Raw genomic sequence first — 25,719 nt, forward strand, 5'->3', positions numbered from 1 at the left:
ATCCCTAAGCTCGCCGGAACAAATCTCCAGCAAGTACAATGCTGACATGGCCACCATATTTTGGTGACTTGGCAAACCATCTCCAAACCCTAATCCCTCCCTCCCCAACGCAGACTCTCCTTCCATCTCCCTCCCCATCGCAGCCCACCCCCTTCCCCTCCCTCCCCATCGCAGCCCCTTTTCCTCTCCCTCCCCATCGCAGCCCCTCAACGCACACTCTCCCTTATCTTTTCCTTCCATCGCAGTCCCCTTCCCTCTCCTTTTTATCGTAGATCATATAAAGGCACAGATAGAAGTACGCATAATAGAACACAATATCACAATTCAAATTACAATCTACCAATACAATTTGTGTTTCTTTCCAAATTTATTACACTATTCCATCAATTACATTAAAAAAAGAAGAAAAAGAAAAAATTCAATTACAACCCCCCCCCCCCCCATTTCTTTCCCTTTGATCATACATCCAGATTCTCCATTTGAATGTTGCTCTTGAGGGGCATATACATTCTGCGCCAACATAGTAGATAAACAAATTCACAATCCCACCAAATTCACAATGACCAACACACCCACAATAACAGCAAAAAATAGTAGAGGAATAGAAGGATATCAATTGCTATAATAAGCAAAATCAAGAAAATCACAAAGACAAAGTTATAGATGAACATCAAAAGAGTGACCTAGAGATAAGTGATGAACAAACGCTTGAAGACTTTGGGAATTGCGAAGACGGTGGAGGAAAAGAAAACAGCTTTGTTGGTGTAGAGGGAAGTGACAGTGACGACGACAGTGGTGGAGAGGAGAGAAAAGACGAAGAGAAAGAGAAGGTAGCAGAAATGGATTGTGAGGAGAAGAGTCCATTCATGGTTAGCTTGGGAAGAGTCCTAATGTGGGTTCTGAAACTGATGAGCGACGAGTGGGTGTATGAAGAGTGAGTGTGCGAAGATTGCGAATGAGAGAGGAAAAATTAGGGTTAGGGTTATGAGGGAGAACGTCTTCGGTGATCTCTTTGGAATTGAGATTGATTCTCTCAAAATTTTTGTGATGTTTAGGAATTGCAGCTCGTCTGGTACTAGATCCATTATTCCTTCTTCTTCTTTTTCTCAGATTCTCGTTTTAGTTTGTGATTGCTTTGAAGGGATGGAATTTTTAGTTTGTGATTGCTTTGAAGGGATGAGATTTTGAGGTATCAGATTTTTATTCTTCTTTATTGCAGAAATGATATGAGAGAGAGTGAGAGGAAAGGGGGCTGCGATAGGGAGGGAAAGAGAAGGGGAGAGTGTGCGTTGGAGCTGCGATGAGGAGGGAGAGGAAAGATGGGCGCTGCGATGGGAGGGAGGGATTAGGGTTAGGGGGGTAATTTGCCAGGTCATCAAAATACGGTGGTCATATCAGCATTGTGCTTATCGGAAATTTGCTCCGGCGAGCTCGAAGACACACTTGTCAAATTTTAAAATCTTTTAGGGACTATTTTGTTAATAACAAAAGTCAGGTACCATTTTGTCAGCGCCAAAATCTTTCGGATACCAATTTGGTATTTATCTCATAAAAATTAATAACTTTTATACATTAAAATTTTTAATTTGGAGAGGCCATTACCCCCTTTTCTAACACTTGTCTCCAGCCCTACTTTCTTTTTATTTTTAATTTTCTTATCTGACTCTTCTTTATTTATTTAATTTTAATTTTTGTGTGCAAAGTAGACCTTTTTTATTTATTAATTAAATAAAAGAGTTTGGTCTAAAAGAGGACGACTGACAGGAATAGAATTAAAAGAGATCCATCCAAAATCTAAAGAACTAATAGACTTAATACATTTATATGAACTAAGAAAAAGAAAAAAAGAGGAAAGGTTCCTTCACGGATAGCTCGATGGGAAACTTCCACTACCATGGACGGGGAGCTACGCTGGCCTTCGAAAATGAGGGAGTTTCGTGATTTCCACAAGAACTAAGCTAGGTTAGCTGTCAATTTTAACTTTTCCTTCGAATCGCTGCTTCTATTAATTTGGTTCTTTATTTCTGTCCATCTCTTCAATGGTTCATCAATGTATTGTAGAGTTGGGAGACCCACCATTCTCCATGCCGTTGTAGATTCAGGACAGTCTCAGAGACAGTGGGTAATAGATTCTGCTACCGATCAATAACGCAGACAACCCACTCTGTGTGAAAATTTAAGCTGATGTTTGTAGTTGTAACATCCTACCACAGAGAGCCTTACACTTAAGTCGTAAAGCAGAGGTGGCGAGGAATTACGATCTCTACACGTAAAATATGTACCTAAATATAGTTGAGAGAATTCATATCTAGGAGCCTTAAAGAAGAAGCTAAACAAAAACGAAAAAAAAAAGAAAAGAAAATCGTGTTACACTCGTACGGATAAGCATAAACAGATAGGCAAGATCATACCGATCCATAACGCGGACAACCCACTATGTGTGAAAATTTAAGCTGATGTTTGTAGTTGTAATACCCTACCACACAGAGCCTTACACTTAAGTCATAAAGCAGAGGTGGTGAGGTATTATGACCTCTACATGTAAAATATGTACCTAAACATAGTTGAGAGAATTCATATCTAGGAGCTTTAAAGAAGAAGCTAAACAAAAACGAAAAAAAAAATTGTGTCACACTCGTACGGATAAGCATAAACAGATAGGCAAGATCAAAAGAAGGTTAAAAACATAATATACAGATCAGAGTTCCAAAACACATATATCAAGATCCAGACTCGACCTGCGAAGCTAAGGCTGGCCAGAGTATGTAACTACATATATATATACAACCCAAAATATAACTCAAACTACAGAATAAACACATGTTTCTCTAAGTCAACCTCTAGGAGGGACAAAATAGAAAATATATACGTGAAAATTCTATATACATATATATACAACCTAAAACAAAATATAACATCCCAAAATACAATTCTTCGCTTGTAAGGAGGGTCGCCAGACGCTCAACGAGGTGTCTCTTGACCTGTATCTAAAAAATAACATAAATATGTATGGAATGAGAATCGGGGGTTCTCAGCATGGTAAATGTGCCCGCATATTTAATATAAAAGGTCCTGAAAAAGCCAAAGGCATTCCTAGAATTCCGACACTCAGATTTCAGCTCAAAGATCCAACTAAATCAGAAATTAAGTAAGTTATCTAAGGTATTCAAGTTCTAAATCTAACTTTAACTTAACTCTTCACTTTCTGTCTCCTCCAATCCTCTGAATCACCGGTGGAACACCCCCTTACACCCCCGCCAAGAGGGGTCTCTCAGAAAATATACACATACAATTTAAGTAAGAAAAACACAGATAGAAGTACAATTACAGCAAGTAGAACAAGTAGCAGATAAGCAGAGTTAAGCAATTAAGCAAACCAAAACAATGCATATTCAAACAAAACATACAAATGCACATGATGTATGCATGTCCTATGGCTTATGAGTTTCATCTGTCGGTTATATAGTCAACCCGACATGTGCTGAGAGTTAACCATTGGACAGTCCCTCTGTGCGTGCATCCCCAAGCTAAAAAATAATATCCATGGAGTCAAACTCCAAACTTAAATAGAATATTCCATGGAGTCAAACTCCAAACTCAATAATATTCCATGAAGTCAAACTCCAAACTCAATAATATAATATTCAAAATCCATATATATGTATGTCCATGGGGAACCTAAAAAATTAAAGTGTCCGATCACATTTTGCGACAGAGGGTCAACAAATAGTCTCAAATATACAAGTCACATAATAATCTTTTTTTTTTTAAACAACACTTCAAATTAAAACTCCAATTTTTATAGAAATTTCGGCTGTATCTCTTCTAAAACTTAAATTTTTGCCGCCTTTCAAGGGTCCCAACCACCAAATCAATCACCTCTCGACCACTCAAATCATTTTCAGTATCAAATCATTTCAAAATCAAACCAATTCAAGTATTAAATCTTTTTTCAAAAATAATTAAATCAAGTGGCTGAATGTTAAAGGAAAAAAAAAGGAATCCAAAGAAGCCAAAGTCCCTCAAAGACCATCAAAAATTAAAGAAAGAAACATATGGCCCAAGGACTTTAAGCATGCTTCGCCTTGGTAACTAGAAGTCAAAATTCAATTTGATTTAATCACATTGAAAGCTTTACACATTACTTTATGTCTTGGGTAATGGAAGTGGAAATTCAATTTGGTTTAATTCCATTTAATGCTTCGTTCGAAAATTTTCTCTTTCTTCTCTCTCTTCTCTCTTGCTTTCGTTCACTTCAATCTATCAGAAAAGAAGATAAAAGAAATAAGAAGTCACAGAAAAGACTATGAAGAAGAAAGAATTTATTGGCTTTGTGATTCAAGAATTGGAAGTTCCAAATTAAATCAAAGAATTTATTGGCAATGGTTGGAGGTACGTAAATTACTGGTTTTATAAAATTTCTAACATGTGGTATCAGACTATCAGTGCAAAATTATTTCTGCCTCTTGTCATCTCAAATTTAATTACTGTGCATTATTTTGATTAATTATTTTCAAAGAAAAAAATGCATAGTATAAATTTTGGAATAAATAAGAGAAAATCATTGAAATTAAAGTTGACGCATCATCAGAAGAGGGAATAATAAATAATACTCCCAGAAGAAATCTTCTAAATTTGTGTCGTAGTTGTTCTTCATAATAACATAATTTTTCGTAATTTCCATAAGTTTTCCTATTCTTGGAAAAAAAGGAGAAAGGGAAGACGCTGGAAGAGAGAAGACCAAAAGAACTTGTTTCAATGGATGAATTTTGTTTGTTATATAATATTGAATGCTTGCTACTTTCACGTTGAAGTTGTTGGACTTCAAAATTTAAATTTGTTATAAAAAATTCAAACTTTGGTAGGAGTGAGGTTTGAACTTGGATCTTCTAAATATTGTCAAAATATTTGTCCACTAGATCATCTTCACTTTTAGCATTGTTTATGTCACTAAATTTATTTATTTAATAATTATATTTGCATGCAATATAAATTCTTTCGCTGTATATCATATTGTGATTAATATATGATTTATTGAGAAGTAGCCACAACATCCTTAATAATAATTATATTTAAAGAAATCACGGAAATATTAATATGATATATTTGTAATTGTTGTGAATTATATAATGAACTTACCCACAGAAATTTATTATGTTATTCACATATAATTAGGTTGAAATAGAAAATATTTTTACTTCTTAATTAACCTACAAATATTAAGAAGTAGTATTTTATTTTCTAGTTCCAATACTTTAGTTAATATAGTGAATATTATGTGTGTTAAAATCTTTGTCCACAGGTAGATTTTAATGACACTATGATTCATATTTATTTTGATATGAGTTGCATTGGCATGTATTATCATACGTTATAGATTTTGATGTGCCTATTTAAAGTTGAGTAATGTTAGCGTGATTTATTATTTGCAGCAGTAATGATATCTGAAACTGTATCTGAAGTTCATTTGTTAAGTGGTACAACTATAAAGAATGAAAAAATAAGGTTCTCTTTCACTTAGGGTGTGCAGACCTTGACTATGCTCTTCGTAGGGAAGAGCCTCCGACACCTACTGATGCTAGTTCTCGAGCCGAGGTATCATTATATGAACGGTGGGAGAAATCCAACCGTTTAAGTATGATGTTCATTAAGTCTCGTATCTCAGCTAGTATCCGAGGTTCGATTCCTGATTGCGGGAATGTCAAGGATTATATGAAAGCTATTGATGAACAGTTTGAGTCTTCTAGTAAGGCACTTGCAAGCACCCTAATGGCACAATTGTTATCCATAAGGTTGAGAGACATTGCAGCACAACTGAAAGCCTTAGAGGTTGAGATCTCTGACTCATTTCTGGTACATCTTATTCTGAATTCTCTTCCTACCCAGTATGGACTATTTAAGATTTTTTATAACACACATGCGAAAAAATGGTCCATTAACGAATTACTGGTGATGTGTGTGCAAGAGGAAGGAAGGCTAATTCAAGAATTTGGTGAAAGTGTACTATTAGTGACATATGAGAGTAGTAAAAAGTAAGCTCATCAGAAGAAAGGAAAGGGTATTGCATCTCATCCTATGAAGAAAGAAGGTGCACGGTATTTTTTTTGTAAAAAGAAAGGACACATGAAGAAGGAGTGCCCAAAATTTAAATTTTGGCTTGAAAAGAAAGGTACTAACCTTTGTGATTTTATTCCTTCGGTCTGTTTTGAATATAATTTTGTTGAAATATGTCGTGACACTTAGTGAATTGATTTTGATGCTGAAATTCATATTTCAAATACCATGCAGGGTTTCATAAGGAAAAGGAAACTGATAGGAAGTGAACTGAGCATCTATATGGGCAATCGAATTCACGTGTAGAAGCTGTTGGAACATTTTGGCTTGTATTAAGTATTGGTTGTATTTTAGATTTAGAAAAAACTTTTTATATTCCAGATTTTTCTAAAAATTTAATTTCTTTATCTAAGCTTGTAAAACAAGGATTATGTATAAATTTTTATGATGATTCTGTTGATATTATTAAAAATTCTAATATTATTGGACGTGGTACTTTAATTGGTGATTTATTTAAAGTCCTTTTAGCTAATAATATTCCATCTAATTTTATGGTTATGCATGGTAATGGTATGAATGAAAAATCCTCTATGTTGTGCCATCGAAGGTTGGGACACATCTCCATTGAGAGAATGAAGAAATTAGTAAGTGATGGGATTCTTGAACCTCTAAACATTACTGATTTTGATACTTGTGTGGATTGAATTAAGGGGAAGCAAACCAAAAAGTCTCAAAAGGATGCTAAGAGGAGCTCTGACATATTAGAAATAATTTACACTGACATATGTTGTCCTGATATATCTTTAAGTGGTCAGAAATACTTCATCTCCTTTATTGATGATTATTCATGATATATGTATCTCTATATGCTTCATAATAAATATGAGGCATTGGACGCTTTTAAAGTTTATAAAGTTGAAGTAGAGAAATAATGCGAAAATCAAATTAAGATCGTGAGATCGGATAGAGGTGGAGAATTCTACGGGAGATATACTGAAAGTGGACAAACACTTGGTCCATTTGCAAAGTATCTTCAAGAGCATGGTATTGTGACACAATACACCATGCCTGGCACACCAGATCAAAATGGTGTAGCTGAAAGAAGAAATAGGACTTTGCTGGATATGGTGAGGAGTATGCTTAGCAACTCCAATCTTCCTTTATCCTTGTGGAGTGAAGCCCTTAAGACAACCACGTATATATTAAATAGAATTCCAACAAAGGCAGTTTCTAAAATGCCATTTGAGCTATGAAAAGGTTGGAAACCTAGTTTGAATCATATACGCATTTAGGGTTGTCCTGTTAATGTTCGGATTTATAGTCCACAAGAAAGGAAGTTGGACCCAAGGATGATAAGTGCTTATTTTATCGACTTTGCAGAAAAGTCTAAGGGTTACAGATTTTATTGTCCCTCCCATTCAAGTAAAATAGTTGACTCTAGAAATGCAAAGTTTTTAGAGCATGATGTAAAAAGGAGGAGAAATCATCCTATTAAAATTATTGAGAATGATAATGTTTGTCAAACCTCTCCATGTACAAGAGTGATTGTTCAATATAATGCCCATACAGATAGGGTCAATGTAGAATAACCTATTGCTGATGTTCTACATCATGAAGAAAATATTCAAGTAGATTATATGGTGGAGGATCAAACTCTTCATAATTAAAATATTGTTCAAGAACATATTGCTCAAGAGCAACTTCAAGAAGAAGGAGAACCTGTTATGACACTACTTTTACAAGAGATTGATGATGTAACATTAAAAAGATCAACAAGAATAATAAAGCCTGCAATTTCTAGTGACTATGTAATGTATCTTACTGAGTCTGACTATGATGTTTGTGATAAAAATGACCCAACGATGTTTTCACAAGTAATGGAAAGTCGTAATTCCAATTTATGGCTAGATGCTATGAAAGATGAAATGAATTTTATGACAAATAATCAAGTTTGGGATCTTGTAGAATTGCCTGATGGAAAAAAGGCCATTAGCTGTAAATGGGTCTTTAAGACTAAGAAGAATTCATCAGGCAATATTGAGCGCTGCAAGGCTTGACTTGTTGCCAAAGGATTTACACAAAGGGAAGGAGTTGACTACAGAAAAATATTTCTCCTGTTTTAAAGAAAGACTCTTTTCGGATTATTATGGCATTGGTAGCACATTTTGACATATAATTGCATCAAATGGATGTGAAAACAACATTTCTTAATGGAGATTTGGAAGAAGAGGTCTATATGAGACAACTCGAAGGGTTTATCTTAAGTGCTGGTAAAGAGTTAGTTTGCAAGCTTAAGAGAGCAATGTATGGTCTTAAGCAGGCTTTTCGACAGTGGTATTTGAAGTTTCACAATGTGATTTCTTTATTTGGATTCATTGAGACTATTTCTGATCAATGTATATGTCACAAGGTTAGTGGGAGCAAGATCATATTTTTCATCTTATATGTAAATGATATTTTGCTTGCAACAAATGATTTAGGGTTGTTACATGAAGTGAAACAATTTCTCTCTAGACATTTTGATATGAAAGATGTGGGTGATGTATCTTATGTCATTTAGGGGTGTCCATGGATCGGATCCGATCCGCATATCCGTGGTGTTTATCCGAATCCAATCCGAAAATTACGGATATGGATCCGATCCGCAAGGCTTTCGGATCGGATCAGATCGGATCCACACACTAATCGAATCGGATTGCGGATTTTGTGTTGGTATCTGCATATCCGATCCGCATATCCGCGTATCCGCAAAAATAAAGAAATAAATAAGTAAAATATTCTTTTTATGTTTTATTTTAACTAATAATTATCATATATGTTAAATTATTTTAATTTATTATTCAAGAAAAGTATGTTTAATATTATTTTAAGAGTAAACATATTTAAAAGAATAGAAAAAATAAATTTTATTGATATTTTTTAAATAAAAATAAGCTTTTAAAAATATTTTTGTGTTTTGCGGATATATCCGATATCCGATCCGATCCGATCCGCAAATGTGCGGATCGGATCAGATCGGATCCGACCTTAAAAACTGCGGATATTGGATCCGATCCGATCCGATGATTGTAGTGCGGATCGGATCGAAATTTTTCTCATATCTGATCCGATCCGATCCGCGGACACCCCTGATATCATTGGCATAAAGATTCATAGAGATAAACATAAAGGAATTTTAGGTTTATCTCAAAAAGCCTATATTAATAAAGTTCTTGAGTGGTTTAAAATGCAAAATTGTTCACCAAGTGTTGCACCTATTGTGAAAGGTGACAAATTCTTCTTAGATCAATATCCTAAAAATGAACTTGAAAAGGAACAGATGCAAAATATTCCTTATGCTTCATCCGTTCGAAGCCTAATGTATGCTCAGATCTATACAAGACCTGACATTGCTTTTGCTGGTAGCATGTTAGGAAGATATCAAACTAATCCAGAAATTATCCATTGGAGAGCAACAAAAAAAGTCTTAAGGTATCTTCAAGGGACCAAAGATTTCATGCTTACATATAGACGAACCGATTGTTGGATACTCAGATTCAGACTTGGCGGGATGTGTTGATTCTAGGAAGTCAACGTCAGGATACATTTTTATGCTTGCTGATGGAGCAGTATCTTAAAAGAGTGCAAAACAATCACTTGTGTAATCAGAATTGGGGATCTAAACTTTATAAAGTTTATAAATAATCATATTCTTTCCATAAAAAAACAGACCAACTGTCAATATAATTAATTAATAATTACAATATTACCCAAACTAATTTCTATATTAATAAATTGGACTACTATTAGAATAAAAATTCTAACATAATCTACGATTAGTAGATATAAAAAAAATAGTTGACTCACATCAGAGTATTAGTTACAATGCTAAAGTATGAGATTTAACATAATTGACAAAATTTGTTTTTACTTTTTAAACTTGACTTATTTAAAAGATTACCTAGTCTAATAATATCTGTTTGTCTCGGTGTGATATATATTGAGAAGAATATATTTAGTAATATTATTTACACAATAATAAATATTGATAAAACTAGGGACAACCATAAAGTTTGGTTGGATTTAGTTGAGTTTTGCAAGAGGTTAGATTTAAACATTATGTCTTTGCATTGGAAGAGGGTCATTCAAGGAAGCAAAATAGTTTTTTCAAAAATGGGTTTCAAAACTAAAAAATAAAATAATTATGAAATTTGGGCATAAAGAAGAGTGTCAACTTAAATAGTAAACTATGACTACACGTAAATATTTTTAGTAAAAATAATGGTTAAGTACGATTTTGGTCCCTAATTTAGAGGCTGGAAATTTATTTTGTCTTCGACCTTTTTTTTCGCTACAAAATGGTCCCAAAAGTTTCAGTTTATTTTAAAATCGTCATTTTTACTAAATTTTTTATTTTTATTATCAAATTATCCTTTTCTAAAAAAATTATAAAATAAAATAAATAAAAAAAGAAAGAAGGAGAAGAGGGGGAAAGAGAAATTGGGGGAGGGGGGAGGGAGGGAAGAAGGGGGAAGGGAAGGTAGCGCCCGCGCCCCGCGCTGCCACCTGTGATGGAGAGAAGGGGAAACCGCCACACACACACGGATGAAGAGAGGAGAAAGGGAGAAGAGAGAGGTCGAAAGGGAGAGGGAGACCGCATTCAGCGTTGCCGCAGCCACTCGCACGCCGCTCGCCGTTTCTGCTCCTCCTCCTTGCTTGGTTGTCGATGCTCCTTGCCGTTTCTGCTTTTGCTTCTACTTCTATTTCTGTTTTTGTTTCTGCTTCTGGTTTTGTTTTTTTGTTGTTGTTCTGATTTCGTTATCCATTGTTGTTGGTGGTGTTGTTCTTCTAGTTGTTGTTGTTGTTTCATTGCTTCTGCATTCTGCTTTTGTCTGTTTCTGTTTCTGCATTCTGCTTCTGTCTGCTTCTATTTATGCATTTGGTTGATTTTGGGAATGAAGGGGGAATGGTATTTTTGTCTGAAAAACGATTTTAAAACAAACTAAAAACTTCGAGACCATTTTATAGCAAAAAATAGGTCAGAGACAAAATAAATTTTCGACCTTTATGTTAGAGACCAAAATCGTACTTAACCCTAAAAATAAAATATAACTTCTCCAAATATATAAGAGAGCAATCACCGAATTCTCATCAAGTGTCTTTGTCTCTTTAACTTTACATATTTCACCATGAAAATTAAATGATAAATCAAATTCTCTCTTCTTTCAATCTTCAATTTTAGTCAACCCCTCATGACTAGAAAATGACACCAAAATATTGCATATGTTGATGTCAATTACTAAGGGTGATGATGTCCGTTGACTTTCCCACAAAGCAAGACATTAGGAGGAATATTATATTCAGTAGAAAGGCTTTTTTGAGCAGTCCAAACTCTGAGATACAATTGCTGCCCAAGATACTGCCTCTCCCATATTGCAGACCTCAAGTTCCACATACCTTCATTGTCCAACGACACCAATATTGTAGTCCAACCATTTGGATATACCTACATTAATTTAGACAACACAAAGGTAAGCACATTACATTTTTATTTGACACTTGTTTCACACAATACTCATTTTAGGGGATTGAGAACGAAAATGTACACCAACTACAGAGGCTCTAATTTTGTTCGGTTTTGTTTTGTATGTTCAAAATTATTTTTTGAGGTTCGGAAATTACCTTTTGTACAAGTAAATTTTATTTTTATTAAATTTACTTTTAGCACACTTAAACTAAATACAGATCTATCTTTTTAAAAGTAATTTCTCTATAAGTAATTCTTTCAACTAAAAAATGATAGACATATATTCTATTCAAATATGTATTACTATATTCTTTTTTGAAAATGTTACATAAAAAACCTAACAATTTAATTTTGATGTACTATCAATATAAAAAAATTTTATAATTACTTTTCATATTAGATCACGTGAATGATTATCCAAAAAAAATTTATGTGATTAAAAGAATATATAAAACGTTTTACATTATCTTAATTTTAATAGTCTAATTTGTCGTGAAATCTTCGCCAAGCAACCAATTGAGTATTTCATCTCATTCTAATTATAGTTACCTGTGCAGTATGTCTTGTCACGGCATCCACAAGATTGTAGGATCTTCTCTTGGCTGGTGTCCACTCTCCAAAACCATAACTGTAACGGTTGCAACGAGCATCATTAAATATGTGGCTGCTTCACCGTTTAGAAACGATGTGATTTTTAAAATTAATTTTGATTAGTATCAATGTTATAATTCTGAACAAGACTCACGTATATTTGTCTTTTATATGAAGTTGCTAACAGAATCATTTAGATAATCTCAACTAGTATCTTAGACAACTACTGTATGTAAGTTTCCACCTATAAATCCCAAGTCTTATACTTCTAAACCTACATAATTAATTGCTTCTAAAACATGTAAAGAAAAATTGAAGAAAGAAAAGAATTACATACCCTACGACCCAAAAATCATAGCCATCAAGGTGCCAAGATTGCATGGTGTTCTCATTGTTCTGGAAAACGACCTCAATGAAGTCGTGAAGAGAATTTGGAATGACAGAAGTAGCTATCTGCGCCGAAGCGGGTCCATTAGAAGGAAGGCTTTGGATTGAATCCACACTGAAAATTCCGGGGATGTTGAAGTAATCGGCAAGCTTCAGAGGAGTATCAGGGTTCACATAGGAAACCTTGTTCACAGCATAACGTTTTTTCCCGTTGATCATAGCTGCTGAATTTGCCAACACAATTGTCTTTGTTGGAGTTATTTTCCCATAATGGTATGATCCTTGTGGGTTTGGCCTCGCTGCATTTGCTGTCAGATTCCATCTGCAACAACAACAATCCATCAATATTGTAACTGATCAACAATCTAGATAATTAATGTTTCAAAAATGTTAACTTAATTTGTATTTATATTGGTAACTGATTTTAGTATATATATATATATTTTATCAAAGATAGGGAGATTCGAACCTCTTAATTGAGTATGGAGAGAGTATGACATTTGAGATATAACTCATTGGCATATCTAATATAGTTCTTAATATTTATATAACTCAACATTTTAATCTTTTTAAATAAATGGTTAATCACTAAAAATCAAACCAATTCGATCATTTTATTAATTTTCTGACTAGTTTTTCTCTGATTTGCTAGTAACCATTTTTTAACTTAAACCTTCGTAGTTGGTTCTAGTCTTCTAGATTAACCTAGACTTACTAACCAGTTTGATTCAATTCTCAGAATCATGGATGTAACATATCAAGAATATAGATAGATGGGAGTAGAGTGAAGGTTACTTACTTAAATTTAATTTGTAGAAGATATATAATCAATGTAATTCAACATCTTAAATTTTTTGCATAATGATGTCTTGATACGTTATTAGGTCTAGAGTTTGATTTTTGTTGATTCATTCTTTTGAATAAGGCAAAATAGACCTTTTTTTCTTAACACTCCTGCTCGACACGAAAAAAACGTATTAGATATATAACTATTCTTTTAATTTTTTCCTAATCGCATAAACTTTGAAGAGAAATGATTTGATATTTAGTTACCTAAAGGATCTTGCTTGCCTAACAGACCAATGATACTGGTAAGCAGGGGGGCTAGGAAGAGGTCCAGAAGCAGGTGAATGAGAGTTTGAATAGTGAAGAACGGCAGTAGCAGTGAGAACTTTCCTGGAAAATCTTGTTGAGGCAACAATGTAGTAGTCTTTTGGAGATTGATTCAAGGTCACCAATACTGAAAATGATTGGCCAGCATGGACATCAAGGGAGTCATACATGTTTTGAATAGTGTGTGACCCTTCAATTTCTACTAGCTTCAATGAATGACCCTGAATTCTGAAGTTAATTGAGGTTGATAACCCCATATTTGAGATCCTGAACATGTAGGTCTTTCCTGAAATTGAACATAAACAATAATGTTGGTTAGTGCAAACATGTCTTGAAAAATTAGCATCATAGAGAAGTTTCAACATTTGGGTACCTGAAAATAGGACAATATATTGTTAAAGCAAAGAACATACCCTGGTCACCATTGAGAGTAGTATGTGCCTGGCCATTGATAAGGAGACCATCAGGGAAGGAAAGAGATTTTCCAGAATCTAAGGATTGTTGTAATGCCTGTAAAGATCAGAACAAAAAACTATAAATATGGTTTGCATGATGACAAACAATTTGAATTCAATTTCAAGCTCTTGGTGGCAAATTTGCAAGGAAGAAGAATGCATTGATGCGTATGAAATAACAAAAGTAACTACTTTTTACATTGACCGAGTGAATAGTCATCCAAAAGAATGAATGTAATTATAAACGATTGTTTGTGATTGGACGACTGTGTTAAATGCATCAAAATTAAACTCTAACTTTTATTGTAACGAGGAATAAAGGCAGGATCCAATCATCCAACACAGATACTCTAGAAAGTTTATTTTTCTTCAAAAGAATAATTGTTTTAAGAAATTGCAAATGTTTAATTAGTCTAAAATTATACACACTATTAATAAGTTGATGAATGAAGAAAGAAGAGAAAAATGTGATGATCTAGATTAGAGAAGTGTTACGTATATATAGTTATACCTTGTGGCCAGTTTTGTACCAATCAGCAATGAGCAAAGTAAAATCTCCATGAGGGTATGGATAAGGGAGTGGGATGACTGATCTATGGTACACATTGAGTCCACCAAATCCTCCAGCTGCTTTATGCAGGTGAGTTGATGGAAAATATGTGTATGTTCCAATTTGATCCTTTGCCTGAAACTTGTAAGTGTAGTTTGAGTTTGGAGGGATAGGACAGTTGGTTCCCAATACCCCATCTTGCCATGAGTTTTTCCTTTGTTTAATACCATTCCTGTTTCATCAAGAAAACAAAGTATTACAAAACTGATGGAAAATTCATTTGTTTTGCTTTTGCGGCGTTGTTATAAATTTTTACTCGAAGGAATGCAAAATCTTGTAGCTAAATATTCCCCAAGATCGTCACTTATACTTTCACTAAATCAATGCATATCTAGAAAATTAGCTATGTAAGAATGCGATATCTGACTTTTTTTTTTATCGTAAAAAGGTGCTCTAAAATATTTTATTTATAGAATAAATAGATAAAAGTATATGTAAAAGAGTTTGGAGCGAAAAAAATACATACCAAAATTCATAAATATCAAAGTGTACTCTAGAGATTGTTTTTGATGAACAAAAAATACACACTAAAATTCATGAATATCAAATCCTTATTAATAGTATAATACTTCTTGTTTATAAAAAATAATTTTTGGAGTGTATTTTTATATACTTTTGTCTATTTCAAACTATTTTATGTATATTTTTGTTTATTTATTTTATTTTTATATTAAAAATTTTTTTTCAGGATAAATTTAATTTTTTACTAACGACATTATCTCTGACACTCTTAGATTGTATTTGTTTTAAGATTGAGACTAAGATTAAAAGAATGTGGCTGAATATTGTATTTGGTGATTAGACTAAAATTAAAATTTTAATCAACTTTTAAAAAATAGAGATATAAGGGATTAAAATTTTTAAAAACAAAAACTGAAATTTTAATAACATTTTTTTACTAAAAATACACTCATTTAACTTTTTAAATTATAAATCTACGTATTAATCTTTATATTTATCTTAAACCAAACATGATATTGAGATATAACTCAATCTCGTACATTTTACACCAAATATAATATAAAGATTTAATTTAGTTTCTCAGTCACAATCTTTTAGTCTCTATCTCTTTGTCTAAATTTAATTTTCCTTCCAAACGCATTCTTAGTGGACAAATTAGAATACCCCGAAGCCACAATGATAGCATGAGAAGTTGACAATACAGAAAATTAAATGCTCACCATTAGAGTAATATGTTTATGTTAAAAAGCAGGGGAAAGAAAAGGCACACGGATAAACAGAGAAACTCACCAAGTGAGTAAAAATGGCTCATCCAACTTGTTGATAAGGTTAAGAACTACATTGTCGTTTGTTACCAAGTCAAGTTGAGGCCCAGGGAATTGACCATTGATCAAAATCACCTTAAAAATAATACTACATCAATAAGCAAAGAAAAATAATACTACATTAATTGAAAGATCATAATTAAAATTAAACTAAACCTTAATTACTACTACCTTCTGGGGTGTACCAAGAGGAGAGAGTGTTCCATAAGTCACAGTCCATGTGAAATACTTGTATGCATCTTCTGCTTTCAGTTGCACCAAACACACACTCACCAGAGTCACAACAATACAGAACAACTGCACCAACCCTTTTAATCCCATCAAGTCTACTACAAAATAAGCACAAGATATACACAAGTTTAATTTTAATGCAAAACGTTATACATAGTTAAGTGTTAATGAGAGCATTGAAAAATGAAAAGTACCAGCTAGTTCTATGGTTCTGAGGAGTGAAACTGCTGAACCTTTTCGTTATATTTATATGAAAAAGTGAGTGATATGATAAATTTTAATTTTAGAATATTTAAATGGATGGTTATTGCTTAGTTTAAGGTTGCAAATTGATCATTCATATTCGGCGCTGTCAACGCGTTTTGACTTTTGATTGCTTTGTTACCTATTGCTTCAAACTCAAGAATCAACATATCAAGTATGAGAAATAATTGGGAGCACCAAATAGTAAGTCTAATTATTTTTTTAATTCTATAAAATTAACACTTATCAAGGTATGTTTCTGTTTTTTAGTATTAATTTTTTGTTCTTATTTTATCCACAACTAATTATTTAATATATTATTAAATCATCTATCATAATAAAATACTAATTGTTTTAATATAATTAGGTTCAAATATTCATTAAGTAAGAAGCTAAATTTGAAATTCTTGAATTCAAATTTATCTAATTTGTGTAAATATAGAGTCCAATTATATCACTTTAAAAATTATATATGTCATAAATCTATGTAAGAAGTAAGATTATTCATATGAATATTATTATTAAGATTTTTTTTTTTGACAATATTGATTATTGTTTGTTGACCATAAGGTGTGAATAATTCTCACCTCAAGAATTGTATATAATTGACAATATAAATATTATAACATGTTTATATACAAAATACAAGCTTGGCGTATCTTTTAAATACATTCATAATAAGTTAAAAAAGTGAATTTTAGTCGTTTAAACTTGTATGTGTATAATATTAAAAAAAAATAGCATGTTAGCTTTTCGAATATTTTTCATCATTATTGGTAAATATATATAGTCTTTATTCTTTTCTTAATAAGCTGGTACATGGACTAGCAAAGTACTATTAATTATTATTATTATTATTATTATTATTATTATTATTATTATTATTATTATTATTATTATTATATAAAATAATTAGTTATTAGAATAATTAAATTTGATATAGTAAAATAATTAAATTTATCATAATATTATTATTAGTTTTTTTATAATAGTATAATCAATTTTTTTTACAATAGTATAATCAATTATTTTTCGTAAACATCAAATACATTATAGGCGTTTTTTTTTTTTTTTGTAATAATGTGAATATGTGATATTATTGTTAAACTAAAAATTTTGATAGAAGATGTTTTATTAGCAACATTATTTAAAAACGTAAAAATAAAATGTCTTAGTGAAATAAAATTCTCAAGATTATTCAAATGTTTATGGTATAAAATAATTCTAAAAAGAATTTATTTTGTATATTTAAAATATACTTTTTAAAACACAATAGAAAAAATATATTAGTTCATATGATAAATGACAACAACTGTACTCGACTACTCGTTATTAAAGTTAAAATGTAACTTCAAAAGTCCGGCACTTTTATGATTTTTGACTACTAAACTCCTGAAATTTCGCCACTGATTTCAACTTTGTCTTCTTTTTATGTCTTTTCCGGTTTCTCACTTGCACTTGCATATATATGCTGTTATGATTCATAAATTTTGAGGTAAGACTTATATTAAATAAAATTATAATCGATTCGATTCGGTCTTCAAAATTTATAATAATAACTTATATTAGTTTTTGAGTTAATTTTTATAAATAGTGTGTTAATTTTATACATTAATTTATTAATATTTAAATTTTTTATTTAGATTCTATATGATTAAGATTTATTAGTAGACTCCGTAAAAATTTGATTGATTTCACAATATGTTCGTAAGGACGAACAAGTTTAATTTAAAAATTGTGCGACTTTGGAGCAACAATCAAGATTTTAAAATTCTAATAAATCTTGATCACATAGAATTTGGGTAAAAAATTCAAATAAAAATAAGTTAATGTACAAAATTAACGTATCGTTAACGGAGATTAACTCAAGAGTTAATGTGAGTTACGATTATAATTAGTCTAATTTGAGTTTATTAAAATTTTAAAAGTCAAATTGAATCCAACTTCAAATTTTAAAGGTTAAATTGAGTATTAATTTTGCTGATACATTTTCATCGTTCATTTTGAAAAAATGTTCTAGATGTAGTTTTCCATACAAATGAAAGCTAATTTTTTTTAGTTTAATTTGATGCTACGGAATGTGTAAAATATTTTATAATGTTGTATAATTACAATCATTTTCTTAAATGATTATTCACGTGATCAATGTAAATATTTTTGCTAATGTAACGTTATATGATTAGATGCACGTATAAAACGATTATATTGAGTCACTGCATCAAAATTAAATTCATTTTTTTAAAGTATAAGTTATTTAAAGATAGAATATTAATTTTTGTTTCCAAACATTTAGGTTAATTATGATTTCTAACTATCATTTTACAAAATATTATTATTAATAACTTTTTATTTTTTTAAAAAATAATATTTGCATTATTTTTGTGTTCAAATTTTCTTATATATAACTTTTTTTATGATATATAAAGATGATTCTTTTTTCTTTTTCATTTATCAAATTTCATTCAATAACAAAAATAAAAATATACAAGAAAAGTGAATATAGAAGATGGTGTATATAATATTTTTTTTCCCTAGCGGAGTAATTTTATAAATGCAGCTATCCTAAATCATAATAGTTCCATGTGAATTCATAAAGTGGACTAGTAACCGTTTCAATGCAATAATAAAAGAACCGCCTTCTTTTTTTATTATTATTTAAAAAAAAGGGTCATTATGCCGGAGCCAAAACAAATTAAAGCAGAGGAAAATAAATTTTATCAGAGATTCAACTAATTAAGAACCAACAGGCAATTAATGTAATGTAGGCCATAGTTTCACAACTAACATATTATTACATTGCTTTTGCCCTTTGGGACGTTACTGGCTTGCTTGTGCTTTTCCATGCTTTATCCATTCACATTATTAATTTATTATCGATACGCTATAGTTATTTATCACAAAATTTTGGAATTTTTATTTAAATTAAATAAATATAAAAATTACAAAAATACATAAAATATGAAGTAATTACTTAAATGCACAACGTATAACATCTTGGATATTGAAGGGTGAAGTGGAATATAAATATATCTTGGCGACTGAGACTCCATACTGTAACAATACGGCGCCATGACATTTCCAAGATGCACCCAGAATATGTGTTAAGTGTGAGAATGGATACTGAATATCCGAAATACGCATAAATTCAAAACAGAATCTCAGTATCCGAGATATGTGTAAAACGCATAATTCGAATCCAGACATCCAAAATATGCTCTGAGACATATATAAGGCCATAGTAGGATGATGTGCAATAAGCAATTAATTAAGCATGATGTGTGGAGGGAGGATGCCATCCATTGTGAGGTACATTTAGGGCAGCGCGAATGGTCTGCGATCTACTAGATATGAGAAGAAGTTCCAGCTGCGGAGTAACATGCTGCCTCAAATTCGAGAGGAAAAATGACCATGACTCAGTTATCTCAGACTTGACTAATACGAAAGCTATGGGCAGAATGTTGTTATTACCATCTTGAACCACAACAATTAACAGCACACTCTCGTACTTTTCGTACAAATGTATCCCATCCAGCGATACAAAAGTCTTGCAATATTTAATTGCCTCAATGCAATGAGAGAATATCCAAAAGACCTTATTAACCTGGCTTCAATCTCCGTCAACCATGTCCTCGTCATAATAAGGAACAACAACGCAGTTGTGAATCGTATCTAGGAAGCATTCCTGCAAAGCTTGTGAGAGATCGGGTATCTTGTTATACGACTCTTTTCAATCACCATAAATCTAAGCAATCACTTTTTGCTTTGTCATCCACATTTTTCGATACGATGACTTGAAATGGTAACTCTGATGCACCCTCACTTTGCAACACTAGGATAGACACCGACGGGGTCATTCTTTATTATAGGTAGAATGACCTTGCACATCAAGCTACTATCCAACTAAGCATGGTCTTGAGACATGGTTGGTGTCAAACAGGTATGTGCTCTATCGAACCTACACACTTCCCTACAAAAATACTCGTGTATGTCAATGTTTAGTACAAGACATAATTAACGTAATAGACTTTAATTTCAACTAAAAAATAACATGTAAAATATACCAGTAGTTCAAGTTCTAACATAGTGCCACACGAAAACTCAATGGACAACCGTTGGTGAATTGCTTGCAACAACAGTGGTATTCAAGCCTATCCGACTCCAAAACTATATACTCTACATTTCTTCGAATACTGTAGTTCTTCACTATTATCAGAATAGCATCACGATTCCTGAACCTATGGCCAACCCGAAATTCCAACCCACCATCGGTGTTGTAAGCCTCTCCTTGGCCGACATTGAAAGGATCATCTAGCTGCATTATGTGCAAATTTAAACTGTGATAATGACTTGAAACTTATGACAATTGAGGAACGGATAAAAGAGGAGGCAGGAGAAATCGAGCACCACTATTGGTAGAAGTCTCGTTGGACAACCCAAATTCGGCAACATAATCTGAATCGCCTCGTTGTCGTCTTCTTCGGCACTATCATGAGGCAGGGTGTAGTGAATTGGTGTTGCATCCAGTGGGACTACTTGAGAACTCGAAGAGGACGGCCCACCACCAACAACCATGTCACGCACGGCAGCATACCACTCCATCACATGTTGTGGCATTAGCCTTATATGTACGTCGAACATTGCCCTCACATGCTGATCCCCTTCAATCCAGAATAACCTGTTGGTAAATCCACTGTTCAAAAATGCGTGCAAAAATCTATATGCAACCCGTCCAACCCCCTTGCTACCTATTCTCCCTCCATTGTTGCTCAGTATGACCGTCTTTAGCGCATGTAGAATATCAACACGGTTAGTGCGTAACATCATAGTTGAATTAGATTACAAAATCACTCCTTCATCACCATTTTTTACTATTTCATTGGGATAAATCATAACAAAAAAGAACTGATTATTCTCCATGAGAACAAAATAGAAAGAGGAGAAAGAAAAGATTGAATTGTGAATTGTGAGAAAATAGTTGAGAATGGGAGGATATATATAGATTTTTTTCTCCAAAATATCTAGGGTGCAAAGACACCTACACCATAATATACATATCTTGGATGTTAAGACCTGCATTACACGTTTGAGTGTATCCCAGATGTTGAGACCTGAATTACGCGTTTTACATGTATCTCGAATACTGACCTTGTTTCGAGTTCACGCGTATCTCGGATACTCAATATCCGTTCTCCCACTTAACACGTATTTTAGGTACACCCTAGATTTGTCACAGTGTTGTATCATCGCAGCACAGGATTTCAGTTGCTTAGATATGCTTATTTTTCACTTCACCTCTCAATATTTGAAATGTGATTTATTATACATTTAGATAATTACTTCATATTTTATATATTTTCGTAATTTCTATATTTATTTAATTTAAATAAAAAATTCTAAAATTTTAACCCAAAAAAAGAATATATCATGAAAAGTTAACCCCTTTTAAAAGGGCAAGAATGAATTATTTTATGCTGGGATAATATATTTTTTTTTATCAATCTTATGAAAAATTTAAAAAGAACGAGTAATATTTGGAATCATAATTTAAAAACCATAGAGAGTTACAATTTTTTTAATATATTTATTTTATATTTTATATTTTAAATTATTATTAAAATAAATAAATAATTTTAAATATAATAAATATTAAATTATAAATATTAAATTACTTAAAATAATTTTATGTGTGTGTTTGGATTACAGTTTGCAAACGGGAGTTTGCATAAAATTGATTTTACAAAATTGATTTTGATGATAAGTAAGTTTGAGTTAACGTGATTTATGTTTGGCAATCTTTATATCAAAATTGATTATAGTAAAATAAATGTTGTTTGGATTATATTACTTAAAATCACTTTTAGATGAAAAATTACTAAAAGAAACATGAATTTAAATAATTTTTTTTATATACCTACAAAATCAAAACACTATCAAAAATAATATAAAAAATATTTATCATATAAATAAAATAAATACAATAAAAAATAAAAATATAAAAGAGAGTACTATAAATTTTATAATGTCAAAAAAAATATTCTATAATTTTTTTAATACCGTCAGTACTCTTTAATTTAGTATTATTTTGCACTATAAATTTTTATTATTTATGACTTTATTGTTATTTATAATTAATTTTTTATTCATTTTGTCTTTTTTTTTATAGGATCATAATTTATATTATACAAAATTTTGATACTAAACGTAGTATATAATAATTACAATTACAAATTTTACAAAATCAGAATAAAAAATAAAAAAAATTAATATAAAATAAAAATAGAGTACATCAAAGAATAGAAAAAAAATTATACAAATAAAAAATAATAAAAATTCCATAAAATCAACAACATATATCATATGAACCAAAAAATACCATAAAAAGTAAATAAAATTCATATGAATAAAATCAAATAAAAAAATAAAAAATTTCATACACAACATAAATACAATGCAGTAAAGGATAAAAAAAAAAAAGAATTCATATAAAAAAATAATAAAAATATTGTAAAAATTAATAAAATACTTAAAAAATCATAGCACCATAAAAAATAAAAAAAAATCAACAACATTTATCATATGAATAAAAGAAATACAATAAAATAAATAAAAAATCATATAAACAAAGCCAACCAAAAATTTAAAAAAAATTTATAAAAAATATACATATAAAAAATAATATATTAAATGATAAAAAAACTCGTATAAAAACATAACATGAGAAATCAGAATACTACATAAATAATATAAAAATTTTTATCATATAAATAAAAAATATAAATAAATAATACAATAAAAAAAACATAAAAATTAAAATATGAAAATGAGTACTAAAAATAATAAAAAAAATATTCAATTTGCTAGTGATTGAAACAAATTTGAACCATTTTGATGAAAAAAAAATTGGAACGAAAAAACTATGAAGAAATAGGAACTAGAAAGAACTACAAAGAACATGTAATAGTTATTGGTATCATTCTTATAGAAGAAAATGAAGGGTAGGGTTGGTAAAAATAAAATAAATTTTGTACCCAATTTTCTAATGGCAATCACAACCATGAACGTGAAACGCAGAAGCTACGAATTTCAGCTTCTCCTGAACGTACGTTTAGAGGCAAAATCAATTCTGCGTTTAAAAAGATAAAAATTGTTAAACATCAAAATGAAACTTTCAAGAAGCTCAAACGGACTTTTCTCCTCCCCAACGTGTTTGCCAAACACACCCTATATATTATTGTCTCTTTAATATTATTGAAAAAAAACATATATAAAGAGAAAAATGCATGTTATATATGCACCGTAGGCAATGCAGCAGAAGAAGCAAAAAGAGTTTGCTGGGTACCACACGGATTGCCCCACTTGCATGATGGGTTGGGCGTCAATCGCGTAACAAGATGATGATTTTGGAAGTTTCACTCTTCACTCCACGCATGTGTGTATATGGTCTAGATTAGTTTTAGATCATAGTTATCATAATTAAACTAGTAATCAATATGGTTATACGATGAGTCACTAGGTTATTAGTTCAACTGGTTGGTCATTAATTTATTCGATCAATTCGGTTATTATAAAAAAAAAATTATATGAATAAAATTAAAATAATGTCTTAAAAATTAAAATATAAATCTTTACAAATATTAATAATTTAATATTAATTTTTAAACATAACTAATTATCTAAAAAAATATAATATATTAGTCTCTATTACAAAATACTTTTTTAATTTAAATCATCAAAGGCGAGTAAAAGATAACACAATCGATAAATCCACAATTTGTTTACAATGACCCCAAGCAGAATCAGTCTTCCCTCTATTATTATAAACTCTATGATTGTCACAAATACTAAAAATAAGAAAGGGCTAGGTGTCCATGCCACGAACCAACTCCTGAAAGAAAAACAAGAGCATCCCCGACAAACCAGTAGAACTTACCCCTAGGAACAAGAACAAGCTCCAAAGAAGAAGAAGGACTTCTCGCAATCTCAGGTATAATGGCTAGTTGGAAAACCTTTCCATTCAAGCAAAAGAAACACAGCAACAACTAATGAGAATCAACAACCACCAAAAGTTCACTAATGATAATCAACAACGAATTTAACTATTCAATCTAATTAAGTTCACTAAAATTTTTTCAGGTTCAACAACAACTCTAAAAAAATCAAATAACAGCAGCAACTGCCAGATTCAACAATAATTCTAACTAAAATTTAAACCAGAGAAAGAACAGAAAGAACAGAAACAACAACTCTAAAAAACCAACATTCAACAAACAGAAAGAACAATAATTCTAAAATTTGCTCAGATTCACCAAAATTAACATCGAATCAGTGAAAGAACAGCAACAACAACTCTAAAAAACCAATATTCAATAAATAGAAAGAACAGCAACAACTCTAAAATTTGCTAAGATTCACCAAAATTAACATCGAATAAGAGAATGAACAGCAACAACAACTCTAAAAAACCAATATTCAATAAACAGAAAGAACAGCAACAACTCTAAAATTTGCTCAGATTCACCAAAATTAACATCGAATCCGAGAATGAACAGCAACAACAACTCTAAAAAATCAACATTCAACAAACAAAAAGAACAGCAACAACTCTAAAATTTGCTCAGGTTCACCAAAATTAACATCAAACCAGAGAAATAACATCAACAAGAACTCAAAAAACTAAATAAAACAGCAACAACTCATATTCAACAATCACCAGATTCACCGAAATGAACATTGACCTAGAGAAAGAACAGGGTTGAAAACTGGAGCTTGCATGGTAGAGAAGACGCCACCACCACCACCCGAGGGAGCAGGTGTTGCTTCACTGGTTTCGACGAAGCGAACGCAGGATCACGGACTCATGGTGAGAGACCGAGACAGCGATGAGGTGAGAGACCCAGAAACTGAGAGTGACGAACTGACGACGAGGTGAGGGTGAGGGGATGCCGACGCCGAGCTCGAGAGAGTGACGAGGTGAAGGTGAGAGACTACCCGCTGCCAACGCCAAGCTTGAGAGAGCAGAGACAGAGAGACGAGGGCTTGGGAGGGGGTGGTTGGGTTCCACTCTATGACGCCAGGGAGTTAGGGTTCATTCAAAGAGGGGGGTTGGGATGGGTCTGAAACGATGCCGTTTCAAGGAAGAAAAAAAATTAATAAACATGACCCGGACCGGGTTGGATTAACCGGCCGGGTCACCGGGTTTGCATGAAACCCGTCGGATCGAACCGGGTTTGACCGGGTCTGTTG

At 31.8% G+C, this 25,719-nt stretch overlaps 1 protein-coding gene, 1 long non-coding RNA gene and 1 pseudogene across 3 annotated transcripts; all 3 read right to left on the reverse strand.

The window, feature by feature from the left end:
• Window positions 1–554: 554 nt before the first annotated feature.
• Window positions 555–1,085, reverse strand: LOC148575829 (uncharacterized; annotated as a pseudogene).
• Window positions 1,086–11,023: 9,938 nt separating this feature from the next.
• On the reverse strand, window positions 11,024–16,634 carry LOC107626335 (protein SKU5 SIMILAR 14). Of its 2 annotated transcripts, none has more exons than XM_016329202.3 (9): window positions 16,428–16,634; window positions 16,174–16,331; window positions 15,968–16,077; window positions 14,618–14,888; window positions 14,065–14,161; window positions 13,592–13,937; window positions 12,489–12,860; window positions 12,110–12,188; window positions 11,024–11,539 (listed from the first exon to the last, which is right to left on the reverse strand). In XM_016329202.3, exons 2-9 carry the CDS (start codon window positions 16,321–16,323, stop codon window positions 11,333–11,335), a joined length of 1,632 nt encoding a protein of 543 aa, XP_016184688.1. In that variant the 5' UTR covers window positions 16,324–16,331; window positions 16,428–16,634; the 3' UTR covers window positions 11,024–11,332. The 2 variants fall into 2 exon arrangements, with proteins under 2 accessions (XP_016184688.1, XP_016184696.1); XM_016329210.3 differs by having other exon boundaries at window positions 16,174–16,328; window positions 16,428–16,500.
• A 7,514-nt stretch (window positions 16,635–24,148) lies between these two features.
• On the reverse strand, window positions 24,149–25,542 carry LOC107626352 (uncharacterized). Its single transcript, XR_001617529.3, has 2 exons — window positions 25,212–25,542; window positions 24,149–24,482 (listed from the first exon to the last, which is right to left on the reverse strand). It is a non-coding gene; the product is annotated as an uncharacterized LOC107626352 (long non-coding RNA).
• Between the last annotated feature and the right edge of the window lie 177 nt (window positions 25,543–25,719).

The sequence above is a fragment of the Arachis ipaensis genome, chromosome B1 (genome assembly GCF_059453495.1).
Source record: "Arachis ipaensis isolate K30076 ecotype BB chromosome B1, ASM5945349v1, whole genome shotgun sequence".
In the NCBI taxonomy this organism is placed as follows: domain Eukaryota; kingdom Viridiplantae; phylum Streptophyta; class Magnoliopsida; order Fabales; family Fabaceae; genus Arachis; species Arachis ipaensis.

What these genes read in the sequence shown, in the direction of transcription:
- LOC107626335 (XM_016329202.3), bottom strand. Translation starts at nt 16,323, where the DNA reads ATGGGATTAAAAGGGTTGGTGCAGTTGTTCTGTATTGTTGTGACTCTG. An exon ending in CTCTTGGTACACCCCAGAAG is followed by an intron (nt 16,078 to 16,173) that starts GTAGTAGTAATT and finishes ATTATTTTTAAG; the next exon opens with GTGATTTTGATCAATGGTCA. An exon ending in TGACAAGACATACTGCACAG is followed by an intron (nt 11,540 to 12,109) that starts GTAACTATAATT and finishes AAATTAATGTAG; the next exon opens with GTATATCCAAATGGTTGGAC.